The 24,945-nt window shown below is 44.8% G+C and overlaps 1 protein-coding gene across 3 annotated transcripts; it reads right to left on the bottom strand.

The window, feature by feature from the left end:
• Positions 1 to 496: 496 nt before the first annotated feature.
• On the bottom strand, positions 497 to 24,945 carry ZDHHC1 (zDHHC palmitoyltransferase 1). Of its 3 annotated transcripts, none has more exons than XM_083165300.1 (12): positions 24,805 to 24,945; positions 19,422 to 19,828; positions 18,591 to 18,809; positions 14,870 to 15,045; positions 11,028 to 11,129; positions 8,564 to 8,688; positions 7,393 to 7,551; positions 6,173 to 6,288; positions 5,892 to 5,974; positions 3,818 to 3,908; positions 2,782 to 2,887; positions 497 to 1,065 (listed from the first exon to the last, which is right to left on the bottom strand). In XM_083165300.1, the coding sequence occupies exons 3-12, from the start codon at positions 18,807 to 18,809 to the stop codon at positions 575 to 577; spliced, it is 1,668 nt and encodes a 555-aa protein (XP_083021426.1). In that variant the 5' UTR covers positions 19,422 to 19,828; positions 24,805 to 24,945; the 3' UTR covers positions 497 to 574. The 3 variants fall into 3 exon arrangements, with proteins under 3 accessions (XP_083021426.1, XP_083021425.1, XP_083021427.1); XM_083165299.1 differs by having other exon boundaries at positions 24,706 to 24,840; XM_083165301.1 differs by having other exon boundaries at positions 5,892 to 5,971; positions 24,706 to 24,840.

The raw sequence follows: 24,945 nt of genomic DNA, 5'->3' as shown, positions 1-24,945 counted from the left end.
TTATCTTCCACCCTGATCATACAAAGGGGAAGAATCACTGTTATGTGTTAAGACACCTACATTGTAAGAAGATTTTTTTAATAAAAATTTAAGTTGGACATTCGCAAGTGTTTCATTGGCTACAGCTCACCGAGGCCTCTAAAATCGTGATCTGGGTATAAGTGTCATACCACTATTGTAGCGTATGTTTTTGTCTGATTCCACCCAACAGGGAATCAGAGTGGTATCAGGCAGCCTTGTATTCTAAAACTCATTACTAGCATGGCTGTAGGGTATTACTGGTGTGATATATATACAGATATATATCCATCGGCCGGAAGGGGGAGAGATCTCGCACGAGACTCTGCCGCACCCCGTTCCGACGGAGCTCCCCTATTTATGGCACAGGGCACAAAAAAGTATCGTTATGGATCTGCATGATTGCAGCAGATAATAAAAGCATGGTCATAATAATAATATTATTATAGCTTAAATTGTGTAATTATACAACTGAATATACATGTATAAAAAGATTTTATTAGTATAAAAGAAAGTTTAGAAGTTGTCATATAAAAGAATAAGCTACAGATTAATATTATGAAGGGAACCCGTCTGCGCTGGCGATGGAAAGAACCTGCTCTCCTCCTTTACCCCTGGCCGCCCACATCTTCTTGTAGCGCATATAGTGATTGTCTTGTGCTATGGGATCATCTGCAGGAGAACTGGCTAAAGGTTCCCCGCTGCTATCGCTGACAAACACACACGGAGTCTTTGGAAGCAGTTCGAACTTCTGCAAGTCAACCGGCCAAATGTAGCTTTGCCTCGGTCCATTTTCACATTCGCTTGCGGTGTTTTGGGGACTCCTCGGGGAGATGAACTGATTTTCACTCATAGCAGAGCTGCCAAGATGGGTCTGGGCTACAGGAATTTCTTCCATGGACTCCGCAGAGTCAGAGTGATATTCCGCAGGGGGCCCAGCAGCCTGAACTGGGAGGATATTCATCGGAGCCAGGACAGGTAAAGATCGTGAAGGGAAATTCGGGGAGTGAACGGCCAAACTTGGGGGTGCAGGAGAGACGGGAAGTTCTAGAAACACAGTAGAAAAGTCATATTTATATAGCAGAACTGCAGTGATAATAACAGAGAAAATGTCACAGCAGATTGTTACATTGTTTGAGGATCACTAGGTTAGTAACACAATTATAGTGTGTACCAGGCACCCAGTGTCGGCTAAAGGTCCATACACACTGGGCGGCTTTCCCCCTGCTCGGCGCAGACGGAGGGGGGGGGAGGACAGCGTTGCATATCGGAGCTCTATGCAAAGCCATCCTGAAAGCCGCTCATCTGCTGGTATAACCAGGTATTACCAGCAGATAACGGCTTCCCCGGCGATGATGCGGAGCGCGCAGCAGCACTCACCGCCGGGCCATACACACTGGGCGGCTTTGAGCTGAAAGCCGCTCATACAGATGGGTCTTTTCCCATCTTGGCAGGGGATGGCGCTGGCGTCGCCAGCCGCCATCCCCCGCCAGCGCCATGGCGATCGTGAGAAGGGGACGCGCGCGCACGAGAGGCGCGCGGGTCCCCTTCCGACGGCGCTTCCATACGTTTCCCCGGGTCCCCGCCGGCTTGCCGGCGGTAACCCGGGGTCCCCGCCGACTGCCCGCACCCCCCCTAACCCCCCCCGTCTCCCTGAGGCGGAGACGGACAGGGTTTCCGTCGCGCTAGCGACGGAGACTGAGACGCGCGTGCGCGTGAGACGCACGTGCGTCTCAGTCTCCTCGCTGGCGTGGCTGCTGGCGGGTCGCCAGCGCAGACGCCATGGCGACCCGCCAGCAAGGATGGGACAAGACCCATCTGTACCTGCTGTTTTCAGCGACTTTCAGCTCAGTCGCCCAGTGTGTATGGGCCTTAACGGGAGGAAACGCTGGATTTTTGGATGTGTTTTGTAGTAGGCTCAGCGGACTGGTGATGCTGTATGTGTATCACTGTATTTATATCTTACTGGATAACATACATAACTCCAATGACAGAATAGAATTTATGCAAAATGGAGGAAACTAATGTCGGATCAAAAATAGTATTGAAATCTACATTAACCCCATGAGCCCAGTACAGTATGTGCCACTTAATAAACCTGCAATCACCATACTAAAACCGTAATAATGTAATGTAATGCTCCATATGGATGGGCAGGTTCACACGTACAATCTGAGCACAAAGGCATCATCTGGATCCATAGTATACAAATATGGGAGTTATTCCGGGTCATTCGCAGGCCAGGGGGAACCTCCCACATCTATCGATGGTCACAGGCCAGGGGGAACCTCCCACATCTATCGATGGTCACAGGCCAGGGGGAACCTCCCACATCTATCGATGGTCACAGGCCAGGGGGAACCTCCCACATCTATCGATGGTCGCCGACCATAAATGTGGAAGGTGCACGCACATGTAAGGTTGCTCTGAGTGACCATACATACGCGTGCACGCTGGGAAGGAAATGGGGGGGGGGCAGCTGACCTCCGGTGAGGTCAGCCGCCCGCACCCGCGTGTCACGGCCTCATTAGCATGGGAACACGCATGAAACGCTGGGCTGTCCTGGGTCTGTTCGCCGTGGGTGCACGCACCATGCGCAGTACAAAAACATCGGTCCCCGTGCGAATGCAGCCCTGCTAGGAACGGACCAGAATAAGGGCCTACGTTTCCCAAACCACACACACCTCTATATACTTTCTCCATGTGCCCAAACACTTTGCCCCCACGCTATTTACAATTACACATCGGCCTGACATCCCTCACCATTTACTACACGAGACGGCAGAAGCACTCCGTTACCAGGCCCGTCACCGCCATCTTTATTTGTGTCTTCCGGTGAGATTCTGTTGCTTTTCTTCCTTTTCTTCTTCTGTTGGGGAGTCATACAGAATCATGGTAACACGTGCATTGCTCACAGTCACCCGGACACTACTTATTAGGGGTGGTGGGGAAACAGTTTAAGTCATTAAACTTGTGCAGAGAGCGTTCGATTTGGGTGGGGTTGTACTTCAAAGTGAGATCCGTATTGCAGTGTAAGACTAAAGCAGTCAGTATTTACCCTGCACAGAAACAAAATAACACCCAAATCTAACTCTCTCTCAAAATTCCTTCTCAAATGGAAAAAAAAAAACATGTGCACTGCAGGTGGGGCAGATGTAACATGTGCAGAGAGAATTAGATTTGGGTGAGTTATTTTGTTTCTGTGCAGGGTAAATACTGGCTGCTTTATTTTTACACTGCAATATAGAACGCACTCTAAAGTAAAACCCCACCCAAATCTAACTCTCTCTGCACAAGTAACATCTGCCCCACCTGCAGTGCACATGGTTTTGTCCACGATTTACCTTTCAAAACGGTAAAAAAACCCATCAAAATACCAGGTAATAAGTGCGGTCTGAAAGGGGCATGAGTAGTACCCATCTTACTCACCAATGAGTGAGCGGTGCATTAATGGGCATTTGCCCATGTGGCAGTGTACTCTCGGCATGCCGCGACCGATTCGGATTGGACCATATACAGTGTTAATGCAATTTCCAGTCAAATGGTTTGCCTTAAACAATGGGTAAAGTGTAAGAGCCGTTTATAGCTGGTATTGTCACATAGGTGCATCTGACTCACAATACCAGTGGATGGTGCCATAGGATGGTAAAATCTGCATTGCTTTATTACTCAGAACCAGGCCTGTTCTATGCCATTACATAAAACAATGTGCTGCTGTTGTGGAAAGGTCATTCAGGCCGCTGTCTAGTATCACAGATATAGGGCAGACCACAAAGAAGAATTTGTATTGAATAAATACCTTCTTTGGCTTTTTCTGCAGAGCTGGTGACGTTTTAGAGTCCGATTCCTGGTCCCCATTCCCATTGGCTGGATTCATGTGCAAGGGGGAGCTACAAAACAGACACAGACAGGTCTAAAGGAAGGTATGTGTGCCACAGTATATCCCCATTTCTACAATAACCAGATTATATGGCCACAAAAGGAACATTTATGAATTGTGTACACGAATACACTGGCAACTGCACATGCTATAATATATTATTGCAACACAACACACAGTATTGTCAGATACAAACACACAAACATTCTAATGCTAAAAGTGGATCGTGTCAAAGTATATGCGCTTAAGAATCAGACTTGTCAGATCAGTGTATACATAGTGCATACATACATACATAAGATTTTAGGGCCTTATTCTAGTTCTCTCTTTCTGACAAAATCCTTCTTAGATGGACAAAACCATGTGCACTGCAGGGGGGCAGATGTAAAATGTGCAGAGAGAATTAGATTTGGGTGAGTTATTTTGTTTCTGTGCAGGGTAAATACTGACTGCTTTATTTTTACACTGCAATATAGAGATCGCTTTGAAGTAAAACCCCACCCAAATCTAACGCTCTCTGCACAAGTTACATCTACCCCACGTGCAAATGGTTTTGTCCATCTAAGAAGGATTTTGCCAGAAAGAGTGAACTAGAATAAGGCCTTATGTGAGGCAACCTATGAAGAAAACCAACTTCGAGCAATTGCTTTCAAAATAGTTGTGGATCTACAAATGTATGTGCACATAAGGATAAAAGTTCCTTTCCAAACCCAGTACAAGTATTTTATTATATTATAATATATATGTTTCCAGTTCCCAGATCCAAAACACCTTAAAACAGTTAAAGAGCTTACACTCTTATCTGAGGTAATGAGCCGGAATAGCCTATTGCCAATGTTAACGAGATTTCTATCCTCACCTAATGCAGCTCTTCCCCGGCATAATCCCGATTTAAGCTTTATAATCCTGGCACCAAAAACTGTCCAGATTCAGGTATCGGAAACTCTAAATGCACAATACCCCTTTCACATCACAAATGCCAGGTCGCACCTGAGATCTGGATACAGGCCCGTTCCCAGGAGCAATCCGGCATTTGGAGGTGTTTAACTGCTCACACCGGCCCGCTTATTGCCGGGTCACTGGCGTCATCCAGAAGGCATGGCGGAGCATCAGGCAGCGGCGGGGGAGGAGGCTGCACCAAATAGACGCTGCTGCCTCCTCCATAGAAGTGAAAAGGGACCCGGCTTACCTGCCCAGCAAACCAGGTCTGACCCGGGAACAACACTTCTTTTATCCCGGGTGGGATTGCCGGGTTGCTGGACCCGGTATATTCAAAATGACCCTTTCGCACCGCTTGGGTTCTTTGTACGGGGTGAAAGGGATATAATTGTAATCAGTATTTATTTCTGGACAGCCAGATTACATTGTTACTTCTATGACTGTATGTATGCATTGCCTTATGGAAACCTAACACTAAAGCAAACGAGAGTACAACAAGCTTGCACATAGAGAATAAGGGGCTTGCAATCAGGCGAAAGGATGGCCATAGTCTACAACCTAAGCATGTAACTGCAATATACCTTTTTTCAATAGAACGTGTTAATCCTGCATTGCATACTGTATTTAGCTGCCAGTCTGTCGGACTGCACTCTCCTTTCCAGGCGGCACTGTGCCAAAGAGCTCAATGTTATAATCCAACAACTACGGGGGGAGATTATATAAAACAGAAATGCAGTAAAAACCCCGTTATCTGTTTTTTTTACCGCATTTTGATATGCAGCAAAACCCACACGGCGGCTTTTCGCTACGTGGGGAATCGCCAGCTTTTGCTATGGGCTTCTTAACACGACCCACGCTGCCGTCAGATATTTAAAAAAACATCAGTGAATAAACATTTTGACAAGTACCTGACACTTTTACATATACACATATTAGTAGCAGTTCATAAATATTGTAGTTTCATTTTCACAACAGCGAATACCAGCATTACATATAACAGTATATACAGTAGAGACCCCTCATACAGTAACTTTATTTTATTTTTTTTACCCACTTTGTGTTCAGTGATTCGGATAAAGGACCCTCAATTAGTACATCCGGATTAGTGTAAATGAGACTACCGCCATAACTCTCCTGCTGGGGACAAAAGCAAAACGATAACAATGTTACTTAAGGTACAGGTAAGAGATACTAACCAGCAACAGCGATATATTCTGTATTCTAAAGAATAATAAAAAAGTAAAAGATAATTCATTCTTTTTGTCTTTATGGCATTTTCTTAAGACTTGGAAGACAGCCAGTAAGGTTTGAAGCGGAGAACACAATGGGTCTGACCTGGGTCCTGCCCGTGGGTGGGGTCTTGCCCTCTTCCAGGCGGTGGCAGTTTGATTTCATTTCTTGCTTCTGTCGCTGGCGCATGATGTATTCATAAGTGCTGAGTTTGTTCCACACTGAGACAAGCACAATACAGGACAGTTACCAAAGGGATATATATATATATATAGTTTTTTTTTTTTTTTATATATATTCATTTTTCTCAGATTACTATTTTACAGATATATCATGCAAGGTTTTCCCTCTTTTTGGAAACATTTGGGAAGGGCCATTTCTATTGCATAGTGAATATACACTGCCACTTATACCAATGCACCTGCCTAGTACCACCGGTATTACTGTCCATGCTGCCTGTGTTTCTGCTGAAGTCCTGTACCTCCTAGGTGGAGAGACCATCGCCACTGCGAGGACAGAACAGGTAAGGGCAGGTAGAAGGCTGCAGGATTGTGCAGTGCATCATGTGATGTCACTTAACACAGTAGTATGGGGAGCTGGACAGGTGACCAGGCCCAGTGGGGGCATCAGAGGGGGCACACCAAGGTAAGTTCTCTTCCAGGCAGACGGATGGCTGGACAAAGCCTATATAAACAATTGCTAGGCTCTGCATTGGCAGCTATGCTCACAGCCCCTGAATCCTTCAGAACCATGGGGCCCTCTCACAAGGTTGGGGCCCGGTATGGGTGTCCCCTTTGACCCTCCCTGTCGCCTGCCCTGCCAGCAACAGACCAATCCATCTGTATTCGTGAACTCAATCAGTTATTGCAAAGCTGGTTATAAACCTGAAGACTGAAGGGATGTACACATGGTGGGATCCTTTTCTATCCAATCCCGATTAGATCGGCGCCTTGTACACATTGGAATTAGACTATATACAGTAGTACACGTCTGTACTACATAGTCTAACCTGCACAGTCTATTTGATTTTGATGCCGCGCGACAAGGATCCCTCCCACCAGATGAGCTGCCATCTTGGCCTGTAATTCCATATGTAAATCCGGAAGCTAAAGCTTAAATATTCTGCTCTTCATAAACTACATGGTTTCATACATAAATGTGTTCATGCAAATGGTGTATTTCCACATTGTGTTACTGCGTGGATCCCAAATAACGGGTCCCTAACCTCACACTCTGATCTGCAGCCTATTTACGTGAGGACATGGTGTATTCCTTTCCTTGCGGTGTATTGTCCGTTCTAGGTATACCGGTTCTGTGTTACGTACAGAGGTAGATGTGAAAGCAGAAGAGTTGTCCTATGAGAAGTAACGTAATGAGACCCATTACGGAAACCAGCGCAGATAGACCCAAAATGACAGAAGCCTGAGTTTCCACTGGTGCAGCTGGGAGGAACACAAACCACACGTCCGACAGGTTCTGGATGACTGGAAAACAAATGAAATAAGTATATAAGTATCCCAACAGTACTAGTTACCAGTATGTCATAGTAATGTCAGCGCTCGCAAATGGAGCAACACCTCAATGGCCCTGCTGGGAGCCATCTAGTGGCTGCTGACATGCAAAACACTTTAATTCCCCCCAAAAAAGGTGAGCAGTCGCGTAGCTGTGTCGTCCCCCCCCCCCATCAAAAGGGGCATCAGTCCCTGCCGCAGTGCCATTAACAATCTAATTTCCTTATGTGGAAAAAACATACAAAACAACGTTTAACAGTGGTAACCTATTCTAGAAAGAGAACATACAAACTCTACACAGATATTGCCTTGGTCAAAAATGTACTCATCACTGAGGTAATGGGGTAAATTCCATGGATGCTGGATCCATTAAAAAATCCTTTTGACGGAATGGATCCGTCATCCATTATTTAATGCAGTGGCCAAATCTGGATGTCGGATATGGGGGCTGATCGATGCTCACCCAGCCAGCGTGGGGACTGGGTGAGTGCGGCGGCGGGAGGCAGTGGGAGCTGGGACGGGTGAGCTGCTCTCACCCAGCCCGGTGGGTGGACAGGAGGCGGCGGACAGGAGGACGCGTAAGCTACTGCTGCTCACCCGGTGCCGTCCTCCCTGCCTCAATCTGACATCTTCTCATGTCGGATTGAGATTGCCGGAACTTTTAGTTTTTGGCTGTTTCCGTCAATCCACCGGGTTTTCGGCAGGTTGGAACATTCCAACCTACCAAAAATTTTTTAGCTAGCATTGAATAGATCAAAATCCCTTCTGACCTATTCATGTCGAAAACTGCCGTCTTTTTGGCAAGACATAATTTCCGACATCAATTGAATATACCCCAAATTAGAGACATTTTCAAGGAAGAATAGACCCACTCCAGCACATTACACAACCTAGGTAATAAGAGTAATTGAATGGTTGAAAGTTAAATACTGACTGTGTTTTCTGCAGAACGGAATCTTTGGGATTATGCAAAAATAAAAATCACCTGTGAAATGTTGGTCGGTCCTTAACATGACGGGATCTACGAAGTATTCAATGAACACGTATGACGAAATTATACTCAGCAGAAGGGTGCCCAGGAACGCAGAGATAAGACTGTTGAAAAACAACCTGAAACAAAAACGAACGTTATAGGAGAACATTTCTTAAATAATTATATATTAGGCTTTTATCCTGAGACACACTACACTAGATCTATTGGTCTCCCATTTCTAAACAATGGGCGGAATTCAGATCTGATCGCACGCCCGCAAATTTGCATGTCCAGCATTCAATTAGGACGCCCCCCCCCCCCCCCCCCAGGGTGAACTCCACCTTGTGAATCAATGTGCTCACTGTGCGAAATCGATGTGTACGACTGCACATCCATTTGAAACAAAGCGAATATGTCCAAGACCCACTGTAACAGAACCACCATTGTATGGTTTTTAGACTGGGCACAAATCATCACAGGCTCAGTAGCCAGAGACTTACTCAGATGTGCGACGGAAAAAGGCATAACCGGCCTTGAGCTGACATTATGCACCCACCCCTGAAACGGTCAGGCACGCCCAGCATTGTTTTCCCAGACACGCCCAGCATTGTCCCATTCACGCCCAGCATTGTCCCAGGCACGCCCAGCACTGCCCCAGGCACGCCCAGCATTGTTTTCCCAGGCACGCCCAGCATTGTTTTCACAGGCACGCCCAGCATTGTCCCAGGCACGCCCAGCGGTGTCCCAGACGGCGTGTCTGAAACAATGCTGGGCGTGTCTGGGACAATGCTGTCCCAGGCACGCCCAGCGGTTTCCCAGGCACGCCCAGCACTGGCCCAGGCACGCCCAGCACTGGCCCAGGCACGCCCAGCACTGGCCCAGGCACGCCCAGCACTGGCCCAGGCACGCCCAGCACTGTCCCCGGCACGCCCAGCACTGTCCCAGGCACGCCCAGCAGTTTCCCAGGCACGCCCAGCAGTTTCCCAGGCACGCCCAGCAGTTTCCCAGGCTGGGCGTGCCTGGGACATGTCCTAGACATGACCTCACGTATGTGTACTGTGAACCGTATGCATGCGCAGTCGTCTATCGATAGTCTGTTGCGGTGCTAATTTGCAGCCATGCGATCATGTCTGAATTGGGCCCAATGTTCTGGGTAGATGTTGTGCTAACCGCACAATCTCAGGGTTCTTTATATATAATAATGTATATAAATTGCTGCTTTTTGGCAACTTAGGATCTATTCCTTATAAAACACAAATTGCATATAACGTTGAAAACCAAAACATCACAAAAAGTTTAATATTTTTGCAGTTCTGCGACACAGCCATTCACACGCGGACATTGGTCACCTAACGTGTGTTACTGCAGATACTGCGCCAGATGTATCAAGCTTCATATAGTGATAAACAGCCAGCCAATCAGCTCCCAACTGTCATATTTCAAACCCAGCCTGTAATATGACAGTAATATCTGATTGGCTGGTTGTTCATTACTCTCCGTTTTAGCACTTTTTGAAGCTTGATACATCTGGCCCACTATGAGAGGGTGGGGATCAGTTGGTCACCAGCAAGTCGTTAGACAGTCATTAGGTCGACATGCAGGAAGGTAGACAGGGACATTAGGTCGACATGGGGTTTTTCACAGTTTTTCGACCCAAACCTCAACACAGTCGACATGGACACAGGTTAAAGTGCACTGCGTCCCCTCGCTATGCTCGGCACACTATTTTATTCTCCCTAGTGGATGGTAGGGCATGAAATACAGTCTGTCGGCACATGTCGGCTCAAAAAACAGTGAGAAACCCCCTGTTGACCTTTTGACTGTCGACCTAACCCATGTCAACCTAATGACCCTGTTGACCTAGACACATGTCAACCTATATTCCCTACCACATGTACACGAACATATGTATTCTACCCTTAATTTTAGTTGGGAGCCAATTAACCTACCAGTATATTTTTGGATTGTGGGAGGAATCCAGAGTAACCGGAAGAAACCCGCGCAAGTACAGGGAGAATATACAAACTCCACACAGTTAGGGCCATGGTGGGAATTGGACCCTGTGAGGCAGTAATGCTAACCAATACACCGCCCACGCTGCCCAAACTTGGGTGACAGATGTTCTCCTGCAGGTGAACTACAGCCGCCACCCCCCAAGCCTAACTTGCGTTCGGTATACTGGTGTCGGCATCCTGGCAGGTGTCAAGATTCCCGTAACAGTGCTCTGTCCTTCATCACCGAGTTAGGCCTATAGATCTCTGTGTACTAATTACAAATAAAGATCTTTTTATATGTTTTGAAGTTACAGCCCTTTAAGTTCAGCATGACAGAATTTAGCCTTTTGTCCCTACAATGAAGTTGTACAGATATGTCCTCTAAATATAGTGGCGTAGTAAGATATAAAACTAGAATGGAAATGTTCATATAATATGGACACATTTGGCGGCTGTTTTGTTAGAACATCTTTGGCACTTACCAGTAGTTTTTGCCTCCCACGCAGTTGTTGAGCCATTTGCAGTGGTGATCGAAATCACTGACACATTTATTGCACAAACTGCAGTGCTTTGATTTGGCGCCTCTGTGAAGAGAGGATAATGAAACATTTATCATATGTACTATACAAGTGCCAATGACTGTATAAATGCATTTACACATAATCCATGCATATGAACATGAGCCAACACTGAATAAGGGAACACACTGGACCTTACTGTAGACAGACAGGACACATTTCTTATCACCTGCACTTAGAACTGAGGGGTAGATGTATGAAGCAGTGATCAGGGAGGAGAAGTGATAAAGTGCCTCTTACTTTATTACCGGTCAATATGCTCCTAACTGTCCCTTTTTAAACCCAGCCTGTAACTTAACAGTCAGGAGCTGATTGGCCTGTGATAAATGACAAAATCCTTCTTAGATGGACAAAACCATGTGCACTGCAGGTGGGGCAGATGTAAAATGTGCAGAGAGAATTAGATGTGGGTGAGCTATTTTGTTTCTGTGCAGGGAAAATATTGACTGCTTTATTTTTACAAGAAGCAAATAGAATATTTTTCTAGAGAGCGCAAGAAACACTATGGAATTTAATCATATAAAAATATATAAATTTATTTACTCGTAAAAAAATCATAACATCTCATAAAACATGTAGTTTAAACAATGATCCTTTGGAAATAATAAAAAGATAATGATAATAATTTCTTCCCTTTGGGAAAGAACCGTGTCCTTAAGCCAATAGATCTCAGAACACTGGCAATTTTGTGTTCAAATGGCAATTTTGTTAATCAAAATATTTGTATCCACTTGCTTTGTTTGTAACCAATTGTGGTATAATAAACGATTGGAATATAAACAGTCCAGCGCTTGCCAATAGTATGGATATTGCAGTTGATCTGTGGCTTGGACTTATTTGTATAGAAAGTCAGTAGAAAACATGCAAAGTTCACTTAGCCACCCGTAGACTACTCACTCGCTCTGTCAGCATGAGGTGCACATAAATTGATGTTTTTACGTAATAACAGCTGCCTTCAGGTACTAGCCGCATGAAGGATTTTCCACAACCTGACCACAGCAACGAGACCTGCTCGCTGTGTCAGGGAGCCGACCGCCTACTGACGGACGCTGCGGGGGAACAGATGTAATAGCTGTTTGATATCTACCTCAGCTCCCGACGGGTCCTTTAACAGCTTGCGCTGATCTCTGTTTGCAGCGAGGATGTGTAGACCTCTATGGCGTTTGGAGACGGTGCTTTCTATGAGCGCAGTGAGGTGCGGGTGGGCACAGGACACGGATCAATGGACGGACATCAAAGGCATCAATGGCAGGGGGGAGTCTTGACGCGTTTCTCCGTCGTATAAACTTGACGGTTTCCTCAGAAGATACTCCCACTATTACGCTGTGGTTATTTAAATGGTTATTCACCAATCAGGATAGCACAGCTAAAAAAGGATCACCTGAATTGTATTTGTAATCAGGACGGTATCAATCCAAAAAAAACACTATAAACACATATACATGTAATTCAATGGCAAGTTTCCCAGTTCAAGCAAAAAGGAGAGTATATACATGTTAGGAGGCAATTAATTAAAGCAGTAGAAAAATCATTACACATTTATATATTTTTATATGATTAAATTCCATAGTGTTTCTTGCGCTCTCTAGAAAAATATTCTATTTGCTTCTTGTATTTAACTTTATTAAGGACTGCAGAGAGCCTTAATTGAGAGCAGCAAGTCACACCCGGTTTCTTTTTTAAAACAATAATTTGAGTTGATTAATTGATATAATCAATTGCTGTGCGCCCGATTAGGTGGTCCTTTTCACCTGCTCTGGTTGATCTCCTTGGGACCGTGTGTCTAAATTTATCACACGGGCTCCTTGGTTCACCGAAGTAGGTGTTTGGAGGCCCATACCTGTGCTTTCTTTGTGTGCTTTATTTTTACCCTGCAGTATAGATCTCACTTTGAAGAAAAACCCCACCCAAATCTAATTCTCTCTGCACAAGTTACATCTGCCCCACCTGCAGTGCACATGGTTTTGTCCATCTAAGAAGGAATTTGTCAGAAAGAGTGAACTAGAAAAAGGCCCAAAGTACCAGGAACTTTATCACTTCTCCTCCGTTATCACGGATTCATACATCTACCCCCGAAGGGCAGATTTATCTAGCCTGGTGAAGTGATAAAGTAGCTGGCGATAATGCACCAGCCAATCGTTTTTCAAAACCAGTCTGTAAATTGACAGTTAGGAGCTGATCAGCTGGTATTTTATCACCACCGGGTTTAATAAATCTGCCCCTCAATCGGTAACAGTAAAAGTAATACTATGGGCCCTGTATAAAATGCTCATAACCCCTGTAGCCTGTGACATAGAACCAGTGTTGCTTCCACCCTCTTCTCTAGCCCACCGCACTGGTGAAAGACTTTCTTATATGGTTTTAGCTACGAAGTAAATAATCCATTGGACTTTACAGAACACTAAATCCAATTTTATTTTGGCTAATAATTGTTTACAATGGTCTCCAATAAAGAAAATGCCCTTCACTGTTGTTCTTCTCTACAATTAGCTAATTCGATAAAGCTACTGTCTCCAAAACAGACATCTAGCCTTTGCGGTGAGGTCAATCCAGAAGGGATTGGACAGTAAGGGGTGTGAGCTATTCTAGTCTCGATGACTGAATTCTATTCTCCAGTGGGACCACTGTGCGATCACTGGGGAGAACTGGGGTGTCAGGATGCACCTACTGCTCGGTAGCGCTAGATCACATGACAGTGACACAGCTGAGAAATCCTACGGGTACGCTACGGGTATATTAGCTATTGATCAGGAAATAACAGATCCTCTTCTACATTATTTACACATACAACAGACGTATTCCTTCATTCTTAATACAATCTCTTCTTGTAGGAGATAAAAATACCGTTCTGCATGAAGGACTTTCGTGGACCCTGTAAAATGTGTCAGAATTGAAGTAACGGAACTACAAATATTCTACATTATGTTCCTATAACCAGGAGGAAACGCAGGGAACATCTAGAACACATCTCTGGCTTTTGTACTGATGGCTTCAAAGTAACCAAACATAGAACCTATCAGTCTATATAGTTATATAATGGTACAGAGATACAGCGCAGCAAGCGGTTACACTTCACCAGGAAGGCACCAGATAGCCGAAAAATGATAGCACTTGGGACACATATGATATTCTAGCAGTCAGGGTGCTGGTGGTCAAAATATCAACCCCGGAATCCCAATTTGGAGAATCCCAGCAGGGGCTCCATTAATAACCTAACCTTCTCCCCGCAGGCCTGACCCTACCCATCCATGCTAGTGCCTAAACCCATAACCCACCTAAACCTAACCCCCCCAACCCCACTGCACAACCCTAAACCACCTTGTAAGCGCCTTAACCCTCTCCCTGCAGCCTACCCCTAACCTACCCCCACCACCGCCACTAGTGCCTAAACCTAACACCCTTCTCCATTCTTAAATGAAAAATCAATCCCTATTTTTCACGGGAGTGATCACAAAGTGCTTATTTGAAGAAACAGAACCGACACTATCTGCATCCATTCCCACCTATAGGTCCCTTGTTTAGTATTGATCAGTCTTACACAGGACCCTGGTACTGATGCATGGCAGCCCCGGTGTAGAGAAATGTTGCACTACGGCCCCTCTCACTACAGGACAGACGTTAGGCCTGCAGTGCGCCACTGTCCAGGTACAACCACCAATGAAAGTAACTAAATCCCTGATTGCGCTATGTATCCGACAAGCTGTATGACCGTAGCACAGATACAGACAACAAGAACCTCTACTTACACATCCACCTCACAGATGTAACAATGCATGTTTTCAATGACATGAGCATGCTTGTTCCTATCGAACACAGGAAGAGGGCCAGGGGAATTCTTGGCACGTACATTCTCATCTGCTGGATCAATGGTTACAGCCAAAAAATGGACAATACAATGTAGAGCAAACATCACTCCCATGCACTGCAGAAATGTGACTAAGGAACAATAAATGTAAAGATAATAAAAACAGAAACGATGCGGGAACAAATTATGCACCAACCAAACAGTGGAAGCACCATGTAAATCATTGGATTCAGTGTGGTATAAATAAATAACGGATTCCTTCATTGATCCCCATTCAGAAATCTTAAACAGAGGATTAGGGAAAGAAAGTAGGACGACTTGGAGAGTCTAAATCACAGAATACAACTACAAGCTCACATGGGATTACTGAAGTATATATGAAGAGAGGACCGGCTGCCGTACCCTCAATGCAGCTTTCTTGGTACAGGGGGTTATTCTGATTGGAAAAGCACAATCACTCTCTAATGGACAAAAGCATGCTGCACTGCAGGTGGGGCTGATGTAACATGTGCGGAGAGAGTTAGATTTGGGTGGGGTTTGTACTTCAAACTGATATCTATATTACAGTGTAATAATAAAGCAGCCAGTATTTACCCTACACAGAAACAATAAATCACCCAAATCGAACTCTCTCTGCACATGTTACATCAGCCCCACCTGCAGTGCACATGGTTTTGTCCATTAGAGAGTGATTGTGCCTTTCCGAGTGAATCAGAATAACCCCCAATCTCCGGTCATGCTTAAATGGGTAGTTTTCATTATCAGTAATAATGGACTATACACATAAATGTTCTGCTTTACATCAATAAGAGACTATAACCTAGGCAGTGTCTTACTACAGGCAGTTGTTCCGAGTAGCGCCACCCAAATAATACCACATACAATAAAGCAGTAAGCGGCCCATTTATCATTCAATATTTGTGGCTAAATCACTCCCCCCCCCCCCCCCCCCAAAAAAAAAAAAAAAAACGTTTTCGGGGGTTATCAGATGATTTAGTATCATCTGAATGTATGTAGGAGGGACAGCATCAGGGATCTCCGGTCCCTGCTGCAATCCGTCCAACATCGCCACCGGCCACATCCCCCATAGCTTTCTATGGGGGACTTGAAGCTGCCCAATGTAGCAGACCCCCCCTCCCCCCCGGCACAGCACATCGCAAGGATGATACATTCCGGCGATAGGATATTCCACCCAGATCGCATTGTAAATGACATCCTTGAAAAATGGGCCCTTAAGTCACTTAAAAAAGGATTGTCCTGTAGACTTGGAGAATAAGGGAATTTTCCAAAAAGTGGCCGGAGATGAAGCACCAGCCAATCAGCTCCCACCTGCCATGTTACCGGCTGTGTTTGAAAAATGACAGTAAGGAGTGACTGACTGGGCATTTTATCACCTCACTAGGAGTAATAATCCCTTAATCTCTTATAATAATGAAAAATGTGATGTATAGAAAAGACCAAGCACTGGGTGAGTGAATAAAGCACATATGTTTGGGTTCTCATTCCTTTACTCCCAGAAACCAATAGTGCACAATGATGTATAGCAGGTTGTCATACAGACACACAAGCACCAAGCACCATCTTTAATGAGAAATACGTTTTTATTTATTTATTTTATTTTTACATTAATGATTTATCATTCATACTTTTATTACCTACAGTATATTGTTCTAATATATGGATTTTTGTGCGATTATATATATTGTTTTGGTTCAGAAGCATTTTAAAAGAAACTTTTAAATAGCTTTGTGATTAGGACTAACACCCTAAATACACCGATACACTATTAGGGGGATATTGCATTATCCCCGAAGCCGCTTCGGATGATACTACGGCCGAATATCATGATTAATGGATATCCAATTAGATGTATTTGTTTTTTTTTAGCTGCAAACAGCACCACGATTGGGTGAAAACCTATCGGATCAGGGATAAGTCCCTGCTCCCATGTCCCATTGTGTTATTGAGGGTCCCAGCAGCTGCCTTCGGCACTCAAAGCACAATCGCCAGTAACAGCAGTTATCAGGAGATGACTGCATCAGGGCTAATAGGATAGCTTTGGTCAAACCTATTAGCGGTGGTAAATCGCCGCTGCTAATAGGCTATCCCGCTTCGTATCTGAAGGAATGAACATCCTAGCGCAGGCATATCCAAACTATGGCCCTCCAGCTGTTGTGAAACTACAAGTCCCATCATGCCTTGCCACAGTTTTGCTATTAGGGAACGCTAAAACTATGGCAAGGCATGCTGGGACTTGTCGGTAACTTGTCGCCTGACATCCGCTAATTTCTATATATTTTTCACAAACCCATTGGTTGATTTTTTCCCCCTATACTTTAAGTGACTCATTATCATGTGTAAGAGATTAGGGTCCTTATTCTGGTTCACTCTCAGAGGCAAATTCCTTCTCAAATGGACAAAACCATATGCACTGCAGGTGGGGCAGATGTAACATGTGCAGAGAGATGGGGGAGTTATTTTGTTTCTGTGCAGGGTAGATACTGACTGCTTTATTCTTACACTGCAATATAGATCTCACGTAAAACCCCGCCCAAATCTAATTCTCTCTGCACAAGTAACATCTGCCCCACCTGCAGTGCACATGGTTTGTCCATTTGAGAAGGAATTTGCCTCCGAGAGTGAACCAGAATAAGGGCCTAGATCTCTACTACATGGAATTAATTCTGGCCACTGCTGGAGCCCACCATTGTTTCTTTATGAGGACTGCAAATTTGTGCATAGTTGTATGCCTGGAATGTAGATGTGCTGAAAATTATTATTTTTTTTATCCCCGCTTTCTATGACTTTTCTGAGCGGAGATATTGCATTTACCTCAAACGTGCACAACAGTGATGAAAGGTCATACACCATGACATAAAAATGTCCTCCATCGTTATATGAAGGTTAATAAAATACAGGTGGATTCTGAGTGCTAACTTACAGGGGTCATCTCACACACACAAAAACATAATAAATAATCAAGAACAAATGAATTAATTTAATTCTGGACCATTTGATATGGATTAGACTGTAACTAATGATCTTGGCCCTCCTATCTCAGGTGCTTTTCCTCCACTGACTTATATCCAGGGGCCGGCATGGACAGAATGTCCTGGCTCTCTGTAATAGGCTGGGAGTCAGGTAGGAGGAGAGGACAGAGGGGAAATACTGTAGGTGGCCACCATGCTGCCTGCATTTTCATGTCACTGACAACACTGCACTGCACTGTACTATTGGCACTGCAATGTTGGGCCTTCAGTGATATGGATCATGCAGTGGTGGCCACCCCCTTCCCTCAGTCCTTTCCTGCTAAACACGGATGCCCACCCTGTCAATCACATTGCAGCTCCGCCCCTCCGGACTAGAACGAGGAGCTGCAGCTCTCTTCTTGGTGAGAATTGATGTGTATTGTGTGTAACTCTGCTAACACCATCATGTCCTCCCCTTTGGGCTGTACTGTCCCACTGCTTATTTGCTGAGGCAGCAATGTTTGTAAACCTTGTCACCGTCCTGCAATATTCTTCACTGAAGTCACCTTTTTCTTGTTTTGTTCATGCTATTTCTGTGCATGTCCTTTGTAAGGTGCCACAAACCCCCTGTGATGCCACGTAATGGATGTGACGACGACAATAATAATAACAACAAGTGTATTAAAAGGATACAATGTAACCAGCAGCTACCCAGTGCCCTGGTAAGAGAGGCACAAGGATGCCGAAACCAATGATTGTGAACAGAAGATACGTGATCCAGGCCACAAACTGCAACGGGTGCGGAGGCCAACTCCAGCCATTCCTCCGAGAATGTTGAGTGGGCTCCGCGGCATTGTCTTCACCCTCCTTCTCCGACACAGTCTTACCAGACGGCTTCCTGCAGATGGTCATCTAGGGAAAGGTTGCAGATCTTGTTATTTTTGCATATTTATCAATGCCTGAGCTCAATCGCTAAGCCTGGCGCAAAGAAATCCCAAATCCTTATATATGAATTTAAAGTATTATTTTATTCTACAAACATCAGTCTACATGACATGTGTCGGCGTGACTACATAAAGTGAACTAGACCGCATTTAGGAGACATTTCGGTAAGAGTTTAAAGAGATTAAACCAAGGCCAGAATTCTATTACCCTCGGTATATTAATGTGGGCGAAAAAGGAGGGCAATTCAATTGCAGTCATTTTCCACCTGCCAGTCTTGTTAAATTAGTGTGTAAAAACACAAAATCTGTGAAAAGTTCATTGATTTGCACACTTACGGGGTAGCAAACCCGTTAAACCACTAATTATCTGGGAATTCCTTTTAGAACTGCCAAATTGGATGAAAAACTAAATCCCCGATAAACCCTGGTTTCAGGCATAATTGATTAGCCACGAAGGATCAATTAGCCTGCGTTCATCTACCATAGAATCTGAATTCCAGCCTATATTGAAAACAAGCCTCGATTTTTCCGATGACCGTTGTCTGCAAAAATCCATGGCAAGCGACTCACTAGCACTCACCAGAATATGATTGGCTAGTTATTCCCTTTGTTCGAAACTCTCGATCTGAAGATCCGTTACTGATATTTTTTCCAGAACTGAGTGTTTCGGCACACCACCATCGACTTTTATCTCAGTATAACGATGCATGAGACTTAACCTAATAGCACATAATAGGGTTAATTTCAGGTCTGTTTTATTCTAAGAGGTTCAATAGCCCATGGAATTTGTAGAAGTCGGTGCCATGACAGTGGAACGACAGCATAACAGAATCCACTCTGGGCAGACTTCCATCCTCAGTTGACTCTGGATCTCCCACAGCGTCTCATACACACTCTGTCCCAGCCTACGAACAGTAAGGGGTCGTCGTCAAGTCTCATGTCCAGTTGTAGCTGCTGAAACGCGATGAGCAGAAACCTTTAAGAATCCTAAAGAAATATATAATAGCATTTATCAGAAGGGAATTATACAGACACTTTGAACACAGTGCTCAAAATGTTCAAACCATTTCTAAAACACAAAGCTAAAACACGGGGCTTATCTTACATAACGGTTACTAGAAGGAAAGGAAATGAGCAGGACTGAATTCTCAGTATTAGGACTATGTGAAAAAAGAATCAACACCAAGACAATACTATTGATTATAGATAGATGTACGAATTAAATTAATTTACGCAATGAGAGGTCATGTTATGACATTTTTTGTTAACAATCCTCTTATGTTTAAATATTAATGTAGGACATGGAATTGTCATCCACACACTGTAGTACAAATTATTTAGGCATTCCCAACCACGGCCCTCAAGGCACACCAACAGTGCAGGTTTTGTAGATATCCAGGCTTGAGCACAGGTGTCTTAATTAGTATCTGAGGGATTGTGATTAAACCATCTGTGCTGAAGCCTGGATATCAGTAAAGCTGCCCATACACGGTCCGTTTAACGGATCCGTTCGGGACTTAAATAGTACACATCGCATCGCATTGCCTTGTGCATGCAGTGCGATGCGATGTGATGAACAGCTGTTGGTGTGCCTTAAGGACCGTGGTTGGGAATGCCTGAAATATGTTCTCATTCATCTTTGCTGCAGTCACGCCTCTTGGCACACCAGGTCCCGTGACACTCTGCTAGCACAAGGCATCATTGTTGCCAGAAATGCCCACTTTAGTCCATTGTATTGTGACTTAATACGGATGGTTCGATTTAGTAGCAGTTTCTCCAACTAGGTACAATGAGTGGGAACAAGGTAGAGAATCTCCACCAGTTTGCATCTTGTCAGATGTATGCGCCGATGGACACTGCATCTAGTACAGACTCATTCGCCTTCGAACGCAAGCAGGTGATTGCTTTGGAAGCCTGGGTCAGGGATCTTGAGCAACATTGAGGGTGATATCTAACCATTGCTGCATTAGAGGAACAGGGGGCCTGGGGGGGGGGGCTCAGAGGTTGAGTCAAGCAAGGAAGAGAGGATCGGTAGCTGGGTAACATTTAGGGGGTTTAGGGGGAATAGATGATGGAGGAAGCGTCAGGCAAGCTCTGAGCTACAAAACCCAAGTAGATAAGCCTGAAGGGACAAGGAAACTATGGTTGGGAGCGAGGAGCTGGGAGGGAAGGGTGGAATACCCAGAGAAGAAGGGCCCAATCGCGGACCAGGTGGACAGATTATTGAGATGGGCTAGGGAAGACCCAGGGCTCTTGGTGCATGTTACAATAAACTTAGGGCAAGGACATCGAAGGTAATCTCAGAAATATCGCCTCTACCATGAGCTAGCCAAGGGAGACAGAGGGAGATCAGGGAGATTAACGTGTGGCTCAAAGATTGGTGCAGGAGGAGGGATTCGAGTTCCTGGAAAACTGGGCGGACTTCTGGGTCAGACGCCACCTCTTTTGCCACAATGGATTGCACCTGAACGAGGAGGGGGCAGGGGTGCTCGGGGGGTAGAATGGTGGGAAGGCTGGTTGTACATAGAGTGGTGGTAACTGGCATACATTCCAGCTGAGGTACAATGTTGGGACCCACCTTGTTTAATATATTCATTAATGATATAGGAAGTGACATAGTAAGATTTAGTGTTCCTGATTTTTAACACCCCGCTAAAAGAGCCTGCCTCCGACCCCGCCGGTGTGACCGGGGAAGCCCAGCGCCGCCATAAATGGCGATGACCGGCGCTTCCCCGGCAGTGCAGTGACTTCAGGGGGGCCGGGCCCGTACCCGTACCCTTAGTGATGGCGCGGCCCGGGTGCTCCCTTTTGTGACGTTGGCGGCCCGGGACCACCCACAAAAGTGACGTTGGCGGGCCAGGTCTGCCCCTTCCTTACCCCGCCAGCAATGGTTCCTAGAAGGGACACTAAGATTGCAATATTTGCCAACAACACGAAATTGAGTAAGGAAATTAACTCAGGAGAGGATGTGGAAACACTACAAAGTGACTTCATTAAACTGGAAAGGTGGAAAATGCAGTTTAACGTTGATAAATGTAAAGTAATTCATTATGAGAACAAAGATTAACAAGCTGCTTATAGGGTAAATGGAGTTATTATAGGGAATTCTGCTGTGGAAAAAGGACTTGGGGGTCATCATAGATGAAAAATTGGGTAATAGTGCACACTGCTCAAGTGCAGCAGCAAAAGCAAACCGGACACTGGCATGCATTAAAAGGGGTATGGATTCAAGGGATGCCGTTGTGATAATGCCTCTCTACAAGGCATTGGTGAGACCACACTTGGAATATGGTGTTCAGTTCTGGGCACCGCACTTTAGTGTAGCGAATTATTGATCAATACCGGATACAGAAGTGTGAAAATGTTTGCACATCTGTGCATGTACAGCTACCACAACGAACAAGTGTAGGCCTCACAGTATGATCACACCCTGGAATCGGAGTGACAGTAGCAGACAATGTAGCATTTCAGGGGAGTGGTCCAGACAACGCAGGTGCGTCCAGACCGTTTCCGGGATGGCTGCACAACGTCATACGCAGCCGCTGTGAAGATGAAGATGGTGCCCCCCACCTTCGAAGCCAGGCTATGCATGTATGGGGTTAACCCTAACCACTGCTATCACAGCGATGCATGCAATGTAATCACAATTACATTGCCATCATATTAGTGGGCAGCCCTCATCACTGCCAGCTGTATGGGCCCAAACGGAGCAGCACTTGAATTGCTCTGTTGGACATATATTGTCCGCTGTGCAAAACACCAGGCACCCAGGTGCTCTGTGAGTGCCATTGTGTTTGGTCATTTCTGGTGATGTTTTGCAATGTTAAATTAATCCTACAATCCAAAATCATTCTTACTGGGTGTGAAGAAAGTTATTCAATTCGTCAATGTACAAAAAGTGAGACCTCTTGGAATTATCATCAAAGCAGGTACATGGTCATGGGGGAAAGCGAGGTAAGGGCTGCTCAATAATTGATGAACATATGTACACCGCTATATGAGAGTAGACGCACCACAGATTACAAGCGATATGCGGCATGGAAATAGTCTGTGTGCGACTGCAGCTGGGAATCGTATGCACATAATGTGAAAAAGTTGCATTTTCGGGGACAAAAAGGACGTTCAATGCTGGTGGCTCACATGAACCCTGAGTGCCGCAACTCCTAACATACAGAAGATGGACCAGGAAGGACGCATCTGTAGCATGGCATAATCCAGGTGTTTGTGTAATGGTAGCATGGATGCAGCATTATCCAATGTATAGCTTGTACTACGCTCTATTCATTGTGTACTAGTGAATTACTACTGCTCTTGTGCAAGGTAAGCGGATACTGTAACTGCAGGTTTCTGTGTACAGTCTCTTAGTTACCTGAATGGGACAGGAACCAATTTACATTTGGAACTTTATGTTTTGTTGACAGTGGCTGCTTTGGAGACCTAGAGATTATATTCTGAATATACGATCTCCGGTGTGACACACATACAAATTATATGTGCAAATACTACAGCACTCACAGATACCATTTGCTATTAATGCTCAAAGTTAACAGGGGGCGGCACTCGTAAAAAAGACACAGCAGACTTTAAGGCCCAACGTTTTGAGACAGTGTCGCCTCTTTATCAAGGTGCTGAATGAGATATATATATATATATATATATATATACACACACATACACACATTTATAGTGTATACACTATATAGCTGTAACCATATATAAATAACGGAATCGGTACATCTGTCAGAATGAACTTAGGTCTACAGTCATTAGGTTGACCCCATTAGGTCAACTGGCTGGAAGGTCGACCTGATTTAAGGTCGACATGGGCCAAGGTCGACGTGGGTTTTTCACTGTTTTTTATCTGAATGTCGACACAGTCGACATGGATACAGTTGGCAATGAGAATCGGACCCCCGCATCGCTCGCGATGCATCGGGCACGGTGGCTCGCTTCGCTCGCCACAGCTTTAATAACCTCCTCCACGCCCTAGTGGATGGTAGGGCATGAAATACCGCCTGTCGGCACATGTCGGCTCAAAAAACAGTGAAAAACCCCATGTCGACCTTATGACCAGTCGACCTTCCTCATGTCGACCTTTATGCAAATTCGACCTTAAGTCATGTCGACCTTGGCCCATGTCGACCTTAAGTCAGGTCGACCTTCCTGCCAGTCGACCTAGTGGGGTCGACCTAATGACTGTAGACCTAAGTTCATTCTAATAGATGACCACTTCCCATAAATAACACAGCTATAACCTTATACACAGTGCACATAGCTGTATACCTGTTATTATACTATGTATATACAGTCACACATAGCAACTACCGTGCTGCTGTAGTTACCGATATGCACATGCACACACACACATTGGTATATTAGTAACTACACAATATATATATATATATATATATATATATATACACACACATACACACACTCTACCTGTACCTGTATACAGTATATAGCTGTAACCATATCAACACATAGCTGTATATTAGTGACTGCATATAGCTATAAATATTATACATACACACAGTGTATAGAGTACATAGCTGTAACCACATGTGTATATATATATATATATATATATATATATATATATATATATATACACACACCTGTGACTGTGCATACTGTAACCATATATAAATAACACAGCTGTTACCTTATGCACAGTGTATAGAGTACATAGCTGTAACCACACATATATATACACCTGTGACTGTGCATACTGTAACCACATATATATATATATATATATATATATATATATATATATATACCTGTGACTGTGCATACTGTAACCATATAACATAGCTGTATACCAGTGATTATACTACGTATATACAGAGAGTCGCACATACCAACTACGGTGCTGCTGTAGTTACCGCTATACACACGCCGTATGCCCAGCAATGATAACGATCCCCCGGTGCCCCGTACATACATCCCCCGGTAATTACCTGCGCGGCGCTCCGTACACAGGAGTGAGGCCACGCCCACTGCTGCTGCTGCTGCTGCTGCTGCTGCTGCTGCTGCCGGGGATGAGCCGCTCTGTGTATTAGATACGGAGAGGACGCAGTACCCTGTACGGTGTCGCTGAT

The sequence above is a fragment of the Crinia signifera genome, chromosome 11 (genome assembly GCF_055691185.1).
Source record: "Crinia signifera chromosome 11, ASM5569118v1, whole genome shotgun sequence".
NCBI classification, from domain to species: Eukaryota; Metazoa; Chordata; class Amphibia; order Anura; family Myobatrachidae; genus Crinia; species Crinia signifera.
The sequence above is the reverse complement of the archived record's forward strand: the minus strand, read 5'-3'. Positions and strand labels throughout refer to the sequence as shown.